This window comes from Zootoca vivipara, chromosome 1 (assembly GCF_963506605.1).
Source record: "Zootoca vivipara chromosome 1, rZooViv1.1, whole genome shotgun sequence".
In the NCBI taxonomy this organism is placed as follows: domain Eukaryota; kingdom Metazoa; phylum Chordata; class Lepidosauria; order Squamata; family Lacertidae; genus Zootoca; species Zootoca vivipara.
The window spans coordinates 45,788,925-45,801,711 of NC_083276.1; the positions used below are offsets into that span (position 1 = coordinate 45,788,925).

General features: G+C 45.0%; 1 protein-coding gene across 4 annotated transcripts in view; it reads left to right on the forward strand.

The window, feature by feature from the left end:
- Positions 1–12,785, forward strand: part of MAP3K9 (mitogen-activated protein kinase kinase kinase 9) — a 62,902-nt gene extending 50,117 nt beyond the window's left edge. For all 4 annotated transcript variants that reach the window (XM_035113169.2, XM_060273735.1, XM_060273736.1 and 1 more), the window contains exon 12: positions 12,649–12,785. Coding sequence is in view for 3 of the 4 variants with exons in the window: in XM_060273735.1 (XP_060129718.1) it covers positions 12,649–12,709 (61 nt within the window). In the remaining variant the exon portion in view is untranslated. The remainder of the gene's footprint in view (positions 1–12,648) is intronic.
- The last annotated feature ends 2 nt before the right edge of the window (positions 12,786–12,787 follow it).

The window sequence follows — 12,787 nt, forward strand, 5'->3', positions numbered from 1 at the left end:
TTGAGGAAGTAGCTAGCCTTCTTCCTATAGCAGTTGTTACACTTCAAAACACCCCAGGAATAGCTTTTTACTGATTAATGCAATGCCGCAAAATAGCTCTGTATTATTTCTGCAAGGTTCTCTGAACAAGCTGACAAGCTGACTCCTACAATTTGCCCAGGAAGCTGACTCTCCCCAAGTTTGTTCCAAGCTGTCTGTCTCAGGTTGTCAAAACCTAGAAAGGAATGAAAATGGCTGACAAATCAGCTAGCCTTGTGAACCATTGTTGCTTGAAAGATGGCATGGGGGGGAGGGGGGAACCCTTTGTGATCAGCATCTACCTCCAGCTTCAAATCCCCAGCTGCCTTTGCTAAGCAAAATCGGGAAAGACATTTGTCCATATGTTTCCTTCTGGGTAAGCTGAACATTAAAAGTTTTGTCAGCAATTACAATGCATTTAAACTGCGTGCTTAATGCCAACATTTGAGTAGGGGTTGCTGAGAATGCATGAATTTATAAATAATAAGTTCAGAGCAGAAAACAGAGAAGTCTAAAGTTGGCGGAAGCAAGGTTATACCACTGCTAAGGACACATTATCATCTCTATCAACTAACAGAAAAGGAGAGAAACTTGAATCATCCATGGAAGCTGCCTTTCTGTATTGTTATGAGTTTGGAGGGGGGTAGGCCCAGACCCTTATAATGCTTGGGCCCGCCTTCTAATTCTTGGAATAGCCAGGTGTGACAAATTGAAGCATTTTTAAAATGTTTATTCCTGCCCGGCTGGCAAAGAGTTAACCCACCTCCAGCCTGACTGGCATAGAACTCTGATGGGGGCGGGACTGTGCCCGGTTTGAAAGGAGGGAGTGTCGGTTTGAGCAGTGAGGAGGAGGGAGAGGGAGGAAGGTGTGGTGTGATGTTATGTGGTGGCTTATATGAAGACAGTTAAGAGGCTAGGAAAACTTAAAGTTAAATGTTTGACTGAGTTTATTTTGTACAACTGGAACAAAGCTAATTAATAAATGACACGTTAAAGAATCACTTATGTTTTTAACACAATAAAACTTCATCTTTGTTTTTGCCAACAAGAGGTCCGTCTGTATTTTTCCAGCGAGGTACCAGGACTCACAGCCGTGGTGACTCAAGAGAGGGCAAAACTCACCTCAGGCAGGGAGGTGGTGGTTTGTGTCCTGAAGTTACACGGAGGAGGCTTAGAAGGGTAACCTGAGGTGCCAAGAAGTTGCCAGAGTGCAGAGGGCAAACTTCTACAGTGAGGGAATCCAACTGAGGGAGACCCTTTACTGGAGGCAAGAGGTTATTCCTGGGGGACAGCCTAGAGTTCCTTAAGGTACCAGGTCACGCAGGCTGGAAGGCTCTCCTTACTTAGAAACCCATTAGTAAAAGGGGTTTATTTTTGAGGCGGCAGGAGGAAGAGGGTGGGTGTTTTCCCCTCTGGATTCCTGTGTCGCAGTGATAGTAAGGCAGAGTGGGACCAGGGTCGTCACATTTTTGGTGGCAGCGGTGGGATCGAAATTCAAAGCTCACGCGCCTAGTTTGGTTTGAGTCTGTCAGGATTTTCCTGTGAGGAAAATGACTCACGTAAGAAAACCCAGAGAGGCAAAAGGAGATGAAAGAACGGAAGGGGCTGAGGGAAGCCCAGGTTCTGAGGTAGAACTGATGAAACTACGAATTGAGATGGCCCGAATTGAAGCTGAGAGGGAAAAGATAGCATCTGAAAGTGAGAGGGAAAAAGCTAGAATTGAAGCTGAGAGGGAAAAGATGGCATCTGAGGAGAGAATGCAGTCAGAGAGGATAAGGGCACAATTAGAACAGGACAGAATGAGGCTTGAAGAGATACGTTTGCGATCAGAATTAACTCAGAGTCCAGTTAATAATGATAGTACTGCAATTAATTTAAAAAGGTTCCCCAAATTTGGAAAAGACGATAATGTCGAATCGTTTCTATTTACCTTCGAACGCGTTTGTGTGGAATTTCAAATACCTGAGGAGAACTGGATGCTTTATTTAAGACCTCAAATTTGTGGGATACTAAGTGAAATTTATGCTGACCTGAGGGAAGAAGAGCTGTCAAGTTACCAAGTATTTAAGCAAAGGGTCAGGGTTCGATGTGGACTCACGGCTGAACAAAGCAGAAAGGCTTTTCGTGAGGCAAAAAAGGAACATAAAGAGACTTATGCCCAACTAGCTAGCCGCTTAGATAAATTACTTGACAGATGGATTCAAGGGAGTGGAGTGAAGGACTTTGATGAGTTAAAACAATTAATTTGTTTAGAACAATTTTTTAAGCAAATCCCTAGCAATTTACGTTGGTTCTTGAGGGATAAAAAACTGAAAACTGTGGCACAGGTTGCCGAGGTCTTAGACGAACTACAAGGTGATTTCAATGAAATAGCATTCCCAAAACACTCACAGAAGGGTAATCCATGGAGAAACAGAGAAATTAAAGACAGGCAAGAAAATTTTCCTGTCAGGGAATCAGTTTCTGACAAGACAGGGTCTAAGAAAATCACTTGTTTTTTCTGTAATCGTGAGGGCCATGTACGTGCCAGGTGCCCCCTGCTGGTTAAGTCGCAAACTACACCTACTGCAGCTAAACAAGTAAAACTGGTAATGCAGTCACAGGAAAATAGCTCGCCTCAGACAGAAGGCGGTCTTACAGGTCTGGAGGGCTGAGCAGGAGTGCAACCAAGATTACATGGAGCCAATTGAATTAAATGGTCAGTCTTGTTTAGGTTTGAGGGACACTGGAGCAGAAGTCTCACTGGTCAAATCACAATTTGTTCCAAAGGAGCAGTACCTCAAGGGTCAGTCCTATAGTTTAAAAGGCATATGGGGCCCACATTTTGAAGTACCATTAGCTGAAGTTGATATTACCTACAAAGGATTTTGTGGCAAATGGAGAGTAGGAATCCTAAATGAATTGGAGGTACCCTTTTTAATAGGGAATGACCTAGCTAGTCAGAAGCACCGTATTCAAGTGATAACTAGGTCACAGTCTCAAGTCACTGAGAGTAATCCTCCTGCAGTTATAGAGACACCCATAGAGCCTGGTGAGGATGAAGGGCTGATTAGCGTGCCAGTGGTCCAGGAGCACGGTGCCCAATTCTTGAGTGATCAAAAAGAGGATGAAACTATAAAAGAGCTGTGGGGTAAAGCACAAAGTCCTACTGCAGAAGTAACTGTGGAAAACCCCTGCTTATTTACCACCATTGAGGGAAGACTGTATAGAATTTCTAGGAGGAGGAAAACTGCTGCTGTTTGGGAAAGGAAGAAACAGTTAGTGTTGCCAAGAGCTTACCGGTTGCAAGTGCTACAAATGGCACACGACGCACCCTCAGCAGCGCATCTAGGCATTAGAAAGACTAGTGATAGAATCCAAGCAAGATTTTACTGGCCTGGGATGGGCAAGGACATCAAAGAGTATTGCAAGTCCTGTGTGATCTGCCAAAAAGCAGGCAAAAGAGCGGACAAAACGCGAGGCTTGTTACAGTCTATTCCCGTAATTACTGAGCCCTTTTCCAGAGTAGGAGTGGACATCCTCGGGCCTATCTCCAGAGTTACAAAAAGTGGGAATAAATTTATTTTATGCCTCGTGGATTATGCTACGCGCTATCCAGAAGCAATACCTCTGAAGGACATTGACTCAAAGACTGTAGCAAAAGCCCTCATGTCGGTGTTCTTAAGGCTTGGATTCCCCAAGGAAATTATAACAGATTTAGGGACATCCTTCACGTCCAAGACCATGGAAGAGCTTTTAACTCTTTGTGGGATTAAGCATGTTAAAACTATGGCTTATCATCCACAGTCGAATGGCTTGACGGAGAAATTTAATTCGACCCTGAGTCGGATGCTAAAAACCTATTCCATCAATCATCCTAACGACTGGGATGAGAGGCTGCAACACTTCCTATTTGGTTATCGCGAAGTGCCGCAGGAGAGCACAGGGTTCAGTCCTTTTGAACTCCTATTTGGACGACAGCCACGAGGACCCCTAGACTTGATGAAAGCAGCGTGGTCGGGGGAGGAGCAGATCGACAGCCCTGATGTTGTGACGTATCTACATGAGCTGCAGAGCGACCTTCAAGAGCTACGGGAGCAAGCTGCTCACAACTTGCAGCAGGCACAGCGTCGACAGAAGCAGTGGTATGATGCACACGCAAGAGACAGATCTTTCCAGCCTGGTGACAGTGTGCTCGTGTTAAGAACAAGACGTCGAAAGAAGTTGGAGATGTCGTGGGACGGTCCCTTCAAAGTGGTCGAGAGGATATCTGCGGTGAACTATTTGGTAGAGTTAGATGGGGAAGGGAACCGATGTAAAAACTTTCATGTAAATTTACTTAAGCCTTATTTTGACAGAAATAAGTTGGTGTTACAAGTAAAGGGGAAGGTGACCCAAGGGATTCATTTAACTGGGTGGGGAGAGCTAAGTAAGGGCACAACTCTAGCAGAGGTGTCATTCGACGAAGGTCTGACCCCAGAGCAAAAGGAGCAGTTAAAAATAGTCCTTGCTCAGTTTGCTCAGATCTTCTCAAACATCCCAGGGAGGACCAACCTAGCATCTCATAAAATAGATACGGGGGAAGCAAGACCCATAGCTACCCCTCCTTACAGAGTGACGGGGGAGCACGCCGACTTGGTCTCTTCAGAGATCAGGGAGATGCTTGCACTGGGATTGATTGAGCCCTCTTACAGCCCCTGGTCATCGCCCCTGCTCTTGGTCAGGAAGCCAGACAATACCTTTCGTCCCTGTGTAGACTTCAGAAAGTTGAACCAGGTGACCGTGTCGGACGTTTACCCCATGCCACGGGTGGACGACTTGGTTGAGACCATAGGAAAAGCGAATTATATATCTACACTTGACTTAACAAAAGGGTACTGGCAAGTGGAAATGGATCCCTTAGACAAGCCCAAAACCGCTTTCATCACTAGAGATGGGTTGTTTGAATTTAAAGTGTTGCCTTTTGGATTAAAGAACGCGGCAGCCACGTTCCAGCGACTCATCGATAGGATGCTAAGGGGTCTGCAAACGTTCGCCCTTGCTTACATTGACGACATAGCGGTATTTAGCCCATCGTGGAGAGATCACTTACAACACCTAAGTGTGGTTTTCCAGAGGATAAAAGCGGCAGGTTTAACAGTAAAAGCGGCTAAGTGTCAGATGGGGAAAAGACAGGTTAAATACTTAGGCCATGTTCTCGGAGGGGGAGTGATCAGGCCAGATACTAACAAAGTGGAAGCCATCAGAAGCTGGCCGGCTCCCAAAACTAAGAAGCAGGTGCGTGCCTTTATAGGAGCTATAGGTTATTATAGGCGTTTTATCCCCCAGTTCAGCACTCACGCGGCTGTGTTGAGTGACTGTACGAAGAAAAGCCGCCCGGACAAGATTATCTGGACATCACAGTGTCAACAAGCTTTTGAACTTTTAAAGGCTGCTCTGATGACAGAGCCCATTTTAAAAGCACCTGATTTCTTTTGCCCTTTTAATTTAATGACGGACGCTTCAGGTGTTGGTTTAGGTGCAGTGCTGGCACAGGAGGGAGAAGGAGGGTTTTTACACCCAGTATTATATATCAGCCGGAAGCTATTGGAGAGGGAAAAGCACCTCTCCACCATAGAACTCGAATGCCTAGCGATTTTGTGGTCCGTAGGTAAACTGAAGCCTTACCTGTGGGGCCGAAAGTTTACCCTATATACCGATCACTCACCGCTGAAATGGCTAAACCAAATGAAGGGTAACAACAGCAAGTTAATCAGGTGGAGCATGCAGTTACAGGATTACACCTTTGATGTCAAGCACATAAGTGGGAAGGAAAACATCATAGCGGACGCTTTATCCAGGTATTTTTGAGAGGTATAGAATGGTGCAAATGATTATATGAAACGGTGATAACCCTAGCAGAACATTTGTGCTTAGGCGTTATAATCTGACACATGCCAAACATGGTTTATCTGTGTACAAGTTTATGAGATGTTAATTTAGTTGACTTTGTAATATGAATGTTATAGAATGCATTGAAGTATTTTGGACCCCAAGCCCATTGCTTTGGCATTGCTCTAGTTAATTAAGAGCAAGCCGACGCAATGTCTTTGTGGTGGGGGAGATATGTGACAAATTGAAGCATTTTTAAAATGTTTATTCCTGCCCGGCTGGCAAAGAGTTAACCCACCTCCAGCCTGACTGGCATAGAACTCTGATGGGGGCGGGACTGTGCCCGGTTTGAAAGGAGGGAGTGTCGGTTTGAGCAGTGAGGAGGAGGGAGAGGGAGGAAGGTGTGGTGTGATGTTATGTGGTGGCTTATATGAAGACAGTTAAGAGGCTAGGAAAACTTAAAGTTAAATGTTTGACTGAGTTTATTTTGTACAACTGGAACAAAGCTAATTAATAAATGACACGTTAAAGAATCACTTATGTTTTTAACACAATAAAACTTCATCTTTGTTTTTGCCAACAAGAGGTCCGTCTGTATTTTTCCAGCGAGGTACCAGGACTCACAGCCGTGGTGACTCAAGAGAGGGCAAAACTCACCTCAGGCAGGGAGGTGGTGGTTTGTGTCCTGAAGTTACACGGAGGAGGCTTAGAAGGGTAACCTGAGGTGCCAAGAAGTTGCCAGAGTGCAGAGGGCAAACTTCTACAGTGAGGGAATCCAACTGAGGGAGACCCTTTACTGGAGGCAAGAGGTTATTCCTGGGGGACAGCCTAGAGTTCCTTAAGGTACCAGGTCACGCAGGCTGGAAGGCTCTCCTTACTTAGAAACCCATTAGTAAAAGGGGTTTATTTTTGAGGCGGCAGGAGGAAGAGGGTGGGTGTTTTCCCCTCTGGATTCCTGTGTCGCAGTGATAGTAAGGCAGAGTGGGACCAGGGTCGTCACACCAGGCCAGCCTGTTAATGGACCCATAAGTATGGATCCTAAGTATCGAAGCCACCAACATGAGTCTGACCAAACTGCGGGAGGCAGTGGAAGACAGGAGTGCCTGGCGTGCTCTGATCCATGGGGTCACGAAGAGTTGGACACAACTAAACAACAACAAGTATGGATCCTTAAGGGAACAAAGGAAGTGCCTCTGTTCCAGAGACAGTTCCCTCCCTGTCTGCTGGTTAGAAATACAAATGGCCTGAGAGTTGAGAGTTGAGCTAGAAGCTAGATGCGAGAGCTGGAGGATGGCAAGGCAGAGAGAGAATAATAGAATCATAGAGTTGGAAGAGACCACAAGGGCCATCCAGTCCAACCCCCTGCCAAGCAGGAAACACCATCAAAGCATTATTGGCATATGCCTGTCAAGCCTCTGCTTAAAGACCTCCAAAGAAGGAGACTCCACCACACTCCTTGGTAGCAAATTCCACTGCCAAACAGCTCTTACTGTCAGGAAGTTCTTCCTAATGTTTAGGTGGAATCTTCTTTCTTGTAGTTTGAATCCATTGCTCCGTGTCCGCTTCTCTGGAGCAGCAGAAAACAATATTTCTCCCTCCTCTATATGAGATCCTTTTATATATTTGAACATGGCTATCATATCACCCCTTAACCTTCTCTTCTCCAGGCTAAACATACCCAGCTCCCTAAGCCGTTCCTCATAAGGCATCGTTTCCAGGCCTTTGACCATTTTGGTTGCCCTCTTCTGGACACGTTCCAGCTTGTCAGTATCCTTCTTGAACTGTGGTGCCCAGAACTGGACACAGTACTCCAGGTGAGGTCTGACCAGAGCAGAATACAGTGGTACTATTACTTCCCTTGATCTAGATGCTATACTCCTATTGATGCAGCCCAGAGACCCATGTTTGATTTCTGCTGGGATCCAAGGCTGTGGCTATGGAAGAAGCAAGACCCTTTTGGGGTGTTAGTGCTGTGAACCCCTCCATTTTCTCAGTTTTAAAGCCCTGAACAGTTTGGGGCCAAGCTACTCAAAGAATTGTCTGCGCCCATATGAACCTACCCAGATATAAAGAACAGCCACGGAGGGGATGGTTAGGTTGCCAGGCAGAAAAGATAAAGACAAGGATTTCGGGCAGTTACATAATTCTCTTCCTAAGGAGATACACGAGTCTTGAAAATAGTTCTGTTTTGCAGTGCTTTAATGAAGAGATAGGTTAGGCAGTCGAGGCTGCTCCATCAGTGTCCATGAGACACTGCCCCATCAATCTCTGTCTGCCTTCAGTCAGCCCCTACTCACCTGCCTTCTTACAACCAGCCCAGGAGGTGGAGCTGCCTGACAGTTTCCTTCTTAGTCTCTGTGTTGCGCTTGTAGATCTCAGCAGGGAAGAGGATGGGAACAAAACCAGAATGAGTTTGCTCTGGCTGTCATTGGCTCTGGCTGTTGATCTCCTTGCTTTCCACCCTACCAGTCCCAATGTGCACCAACCATCACTAAAGTCAGGCTTGTGTTATGTTTTTCTCGCGGCTGTTTAAATTTCACGCTAAACTGACTAGCTAAATTGAAATGACGTTATTGCATTTTCACCGCTTTTTATTATTGTTCCCTGTTTCATAATTTTAGTTTTGATGGAGATTTCCATCTATTTTTTTATTATCACTTTTTCACACTTTGCCTTGGGGGAAATAATAATAATAGTAATAATAATAGTAGTAATAATTGGAAAGGTTGCTTATATACACCTACTTCTTTGGCTGCAGAGGTTATCCCTCAGCACGTGATGGGCTGAAAGGAGCCACACAACCTCAGGGCCAAGTCTAAATGTGCAACTCCATAGCCCTCTCTTGTCTGTGTTCCTTCAGGCAAGTAACATATGAAGAAAGCTTCTGTTGTTTTAAAAATTAGAGAGTGTCTTATCACATTGTAATGCATAACCATCTTCATTTCTCCGAGGCCCAAATGGTGATAATGCACCCAATGCTGGATTTAGGGTGGGGCAAGCAGTTCCCCTGCACAGGGTGCCTGGCTGAGGAGGCACCGAAAAAGGGACACAGGATGGAAGGCGAGAGGGAGGAGGGCATGTTAAAAAGGGTGGGGCAATCAAATGTTGTCCTCACTCAAGGTACCATATTATCAAAGTCTGCCAAATTCCCTTCTTAGCTGCTTTGCCCTCTTGTCTAATCCAGGCCTGACTATTCCTGCATCATCCACATGGGAGTTTAATGTGGATTTGAAGCGACTTGTGCCTCTCTCTCTCTCTTTTTTGAGTCAATTTGTTGTGGCTTAAGAAACAAACCGAAAACCTATGTGCACGCATACACACACACACACACACACACACACACAGAGCGCCAAGCAGCCACCCACACACATATATAATGGTTGACAGAAATGTATGCCTGCCCAATAGCAAATGTGAAGTGAGTGGTATCATTACATCTGCAGGTGTTCTTTCATTTCCACCTACAGTAAATATTAATAGAAAAAGCATCAAGTCACGCAATCATCTTCTATTTCGAAGCGATTAACTTTCCTGTAGTTCACTTCTGTTCTTTGGAAGGCTTGTCAAGACCTGGATCTTTGTTCAGCTGGGCATCCTTCTGAGCAAGTGAATGAAGCCAAGCTAAGAACTTTATGAAGGTAGCCATTTAGAAACTTTTAAAGGGCAATTCCATCTGATAACAGTTAGAAGTCCCGGTGCAACCTAAGTATTGTTGTTTTTAATGGGTAGGCAAAAGGAAGTCAGTCTCTCTATGTGCACTACATTGCCTTCACTCGGGGCCTGTTCCAATCTTGTTTTGTTCTACTCTGTCTGTGGCAATGGCTTGCCCCTTTCTCTGTATGTCTTTGGTCTCTTCAAACGCAAGCATGTGTGTGGTGAAAAAGCTGTCCAACGGCTGTAGCAATTTCCCCCAAACATTTCTCCCCTCCTTTTTTTTAAGGGTGGGAGGAGTTGCTATGTGTGTGTTTCACTGTATCAGTTTTGTGTAGTCAATATGATACTTGAAGGCACTCTTGTGTGTCTTCACCATGTCAAGGGGAAACTCTGAAAACTGAAATGGATTCTGGCATGCTTTAAAAAAACAACAACCCTAGGAAGGCATATTATTTATCACACGGGGATGCAGGAAGGCATGATATAAAGACCCCATAGTGGCCTTAATAATGCACTGCAAATTAATGTGACAACCAAGGCCTAAATCACATATGGTTATAAACTAATTGATTTCATGCAAGTATGGAAATGGTAAAAGTGGCCTCTCTTTCCCTAAAGCTGGAATGAGGAAACCAATGGCTGGCTCTAGACCAGGAAAAGTCTGAAGTTGTGTGGAATCCTGAAGGGATTTCGGCCTCCATCCAGCCTGCCACTCACTTCTGCCTCTTATTTATTGATTTAAACGCCCCACCTTTTATGTCCAAGCAGCTCAAGGTGGCATACATGGTTCTTCCCATTTCCATTTTATCTGCACAAGAACCCTGTGAGGAAGGCTAGGCTGAGAGGCAGTAACTGGCCCAAGGTCACCCAGTGAATTTCCTGGCCAAGTGGGGATTTGAACTCTGGTCTCTCGTGTCTTGGTCTGGCGCTTTAACCACCATACCACACTGACTCGACTTCCCACTGACAGCTCACAGCTCTCTGATACATGGAAGGAAAGGCAACAAGGTTGCTCATGGCTCGCTGATTCACAAAGCTAGCACAATTTCGGCAATATGTGTTGCTGAAAAAGAGAAAAATCCTACCCTTGCTCACCAAAAGTGAGGTCCCAGGTCCATACTGCTACCATACCCTCCAAGTGTCCCGATTTTCAAGGGACACTCCTGGAATTATGAAAACCATCCTGTCTTCTGATTGGACCCCGCAATGTCCTTGTTTTTCCTACCAGTGCTGTCACCACCAAGCTCAGGGAGCAGGATGAGCTTGGCGCTGCACCTGAACAGTGGCGGCAAGGGAGCATCCCATGCCCTCTCTATGGCGACTGCTGCTGGCCTCCTCTCTTGGGCAGCTCATAGCAGCTGTTGGAGAGTGGAGGAAGAGGAGGAGGGGCTGCTACCCCCGGAGCCCAGCCCCACATGACAACTGTTTCTGAGGCAGGGCGCCCTGGGCGGGAAGAAAAGAAGAGCAGGGCGGACTGCAAGGAGTCTTGATTTTTTTAAATTAAAAAAAATGCTTTCTAATCTCCGTTTCTAAAATTTATTTACTGGTGTGTGTTTTCTTTTTGTAAATCTAACAAAAAATAAAAATCAGGATTAAAGGGTTTTCTCAGGATAGTGGAGATATGCAGAACAAGGGGCACTGCACAAACCTCAGGGAAAATAAATAGCCCACAGCTTGCAGAAGACTGAAAAACATGACCTACAAAATACTGTTTCATCATCAGGATGCAAAGACAGCATGAGGATTTTGACTGGCCTCCAGCCTATAAGTATGTTTTAGACCAAATTCATAGTGTTGGATATAACCTGGTATATCTGTGAGAAGGTACTTGCATGGTAGTATGTGACAGGGACCATTGCCCATAAAACAGGACCACTATTAACACTTAGCTCGATAGGTTTCCGTCTGCTGCTCCACAGGAAGCTGTGTAAGAGTGCTGGGCTGTGCCCCCAAAAGCATTTTTTTAAAAAATGATGAAGTGCTACAACAGGAGTCCCCAAACTAAGGCCCGGGGGCTGGATGTGGCCCAATCACCTTCTAAATCCGGCCCGTGGGCAGTCTGGGAATCAGCATGTTTTTACATGAGTAGAATGTGTCCTTTTATTTAAAATGCATCTCTGGGTTATTTGTGGGGCATAGGAATTCATTCCTTCTTTTTTTTTCAAAATATAGTCCGGCCCCCCACAAGGTCTGAGGGACAGCGGACCGGCCCCCAGCTGAAAAAGTTTGCTGACCCCTGCAAGAAAGAGAAGTGTGTTTCTACCATTCACACTGCAGAAACTGTCTGCAGAGAGTTGGGTGATGATGACACACAACAACATTCCAGTTGGCAATAATAAATGTGCCTCTGAGTGAAGAACTACATTTTTTAAAAGTTGATTTCCATGAGAGAGAAAATTAAGAAAATGTTTAGTTTCCCAATGAAATAAGTGAGCCTAAAAAGCACATGCACTTAATATTGTAAACTGCCCTGTAGTTCTTTGATGAAGTGTGATTTAGAATTTTAATAATAATAATAATAATAATAATTATTATTATTATTTGAGTGGCTTAGGCCAGGAGAGGAGGGGAGGCTTAAACCAAGTCTTCCTGCTCCATCCCTCCTGTTTGGCTCTTTGGATTAAGGCGTTTTCACTGCATAACCGCTGCCTGGCATTAGCATTCCCCGTACGAATGAAAGAGAGACGATTCAGAGAGGCACTAATACGAGACGGAAGGATTGCAGAGTCAGTCCAGCGTATCAATAATAATATTTAGCACTATACAAACATCAACTAAACAAATCCTCACAACACCCCCTGTGAGGTAGGGAGGCGTTAATAGTCCCCACTGTACAGATGGAGAAACTGAGGCACAGAAAGGGTAAGTGACTTGCCCACGGGTGGTTATCGAGATGATGTCAAAATCATAATATGGTGCTCCAGTTTGCACTGTCTGAGCTGAGACTAGTTACATGGTCATGCTGCCTCTTTAGGTCAAAGGGACCAGGTGCGCCTTCCGAAAAATATTATTATTGTTATAATATATGGGGTTGCTGCCTGTTAAACAACGTGTATTTGATATTAGTTAACCATTCCACAGTTTTATTCCCCAAACAATACAGTGTCCTTTCACATTCTGTTTCAGGTTCTTCCATGTCCCTAAAGCCCCACCCAGTTTTTGGACTCTATATAAAGTACTTGCTTAAAGTACATTTCTCCCCAGTGTGCTTTCATCAGAATGTATTGCCAAATAAGCCTCTGTGGGATGCGAGGCCGCTTCTTGC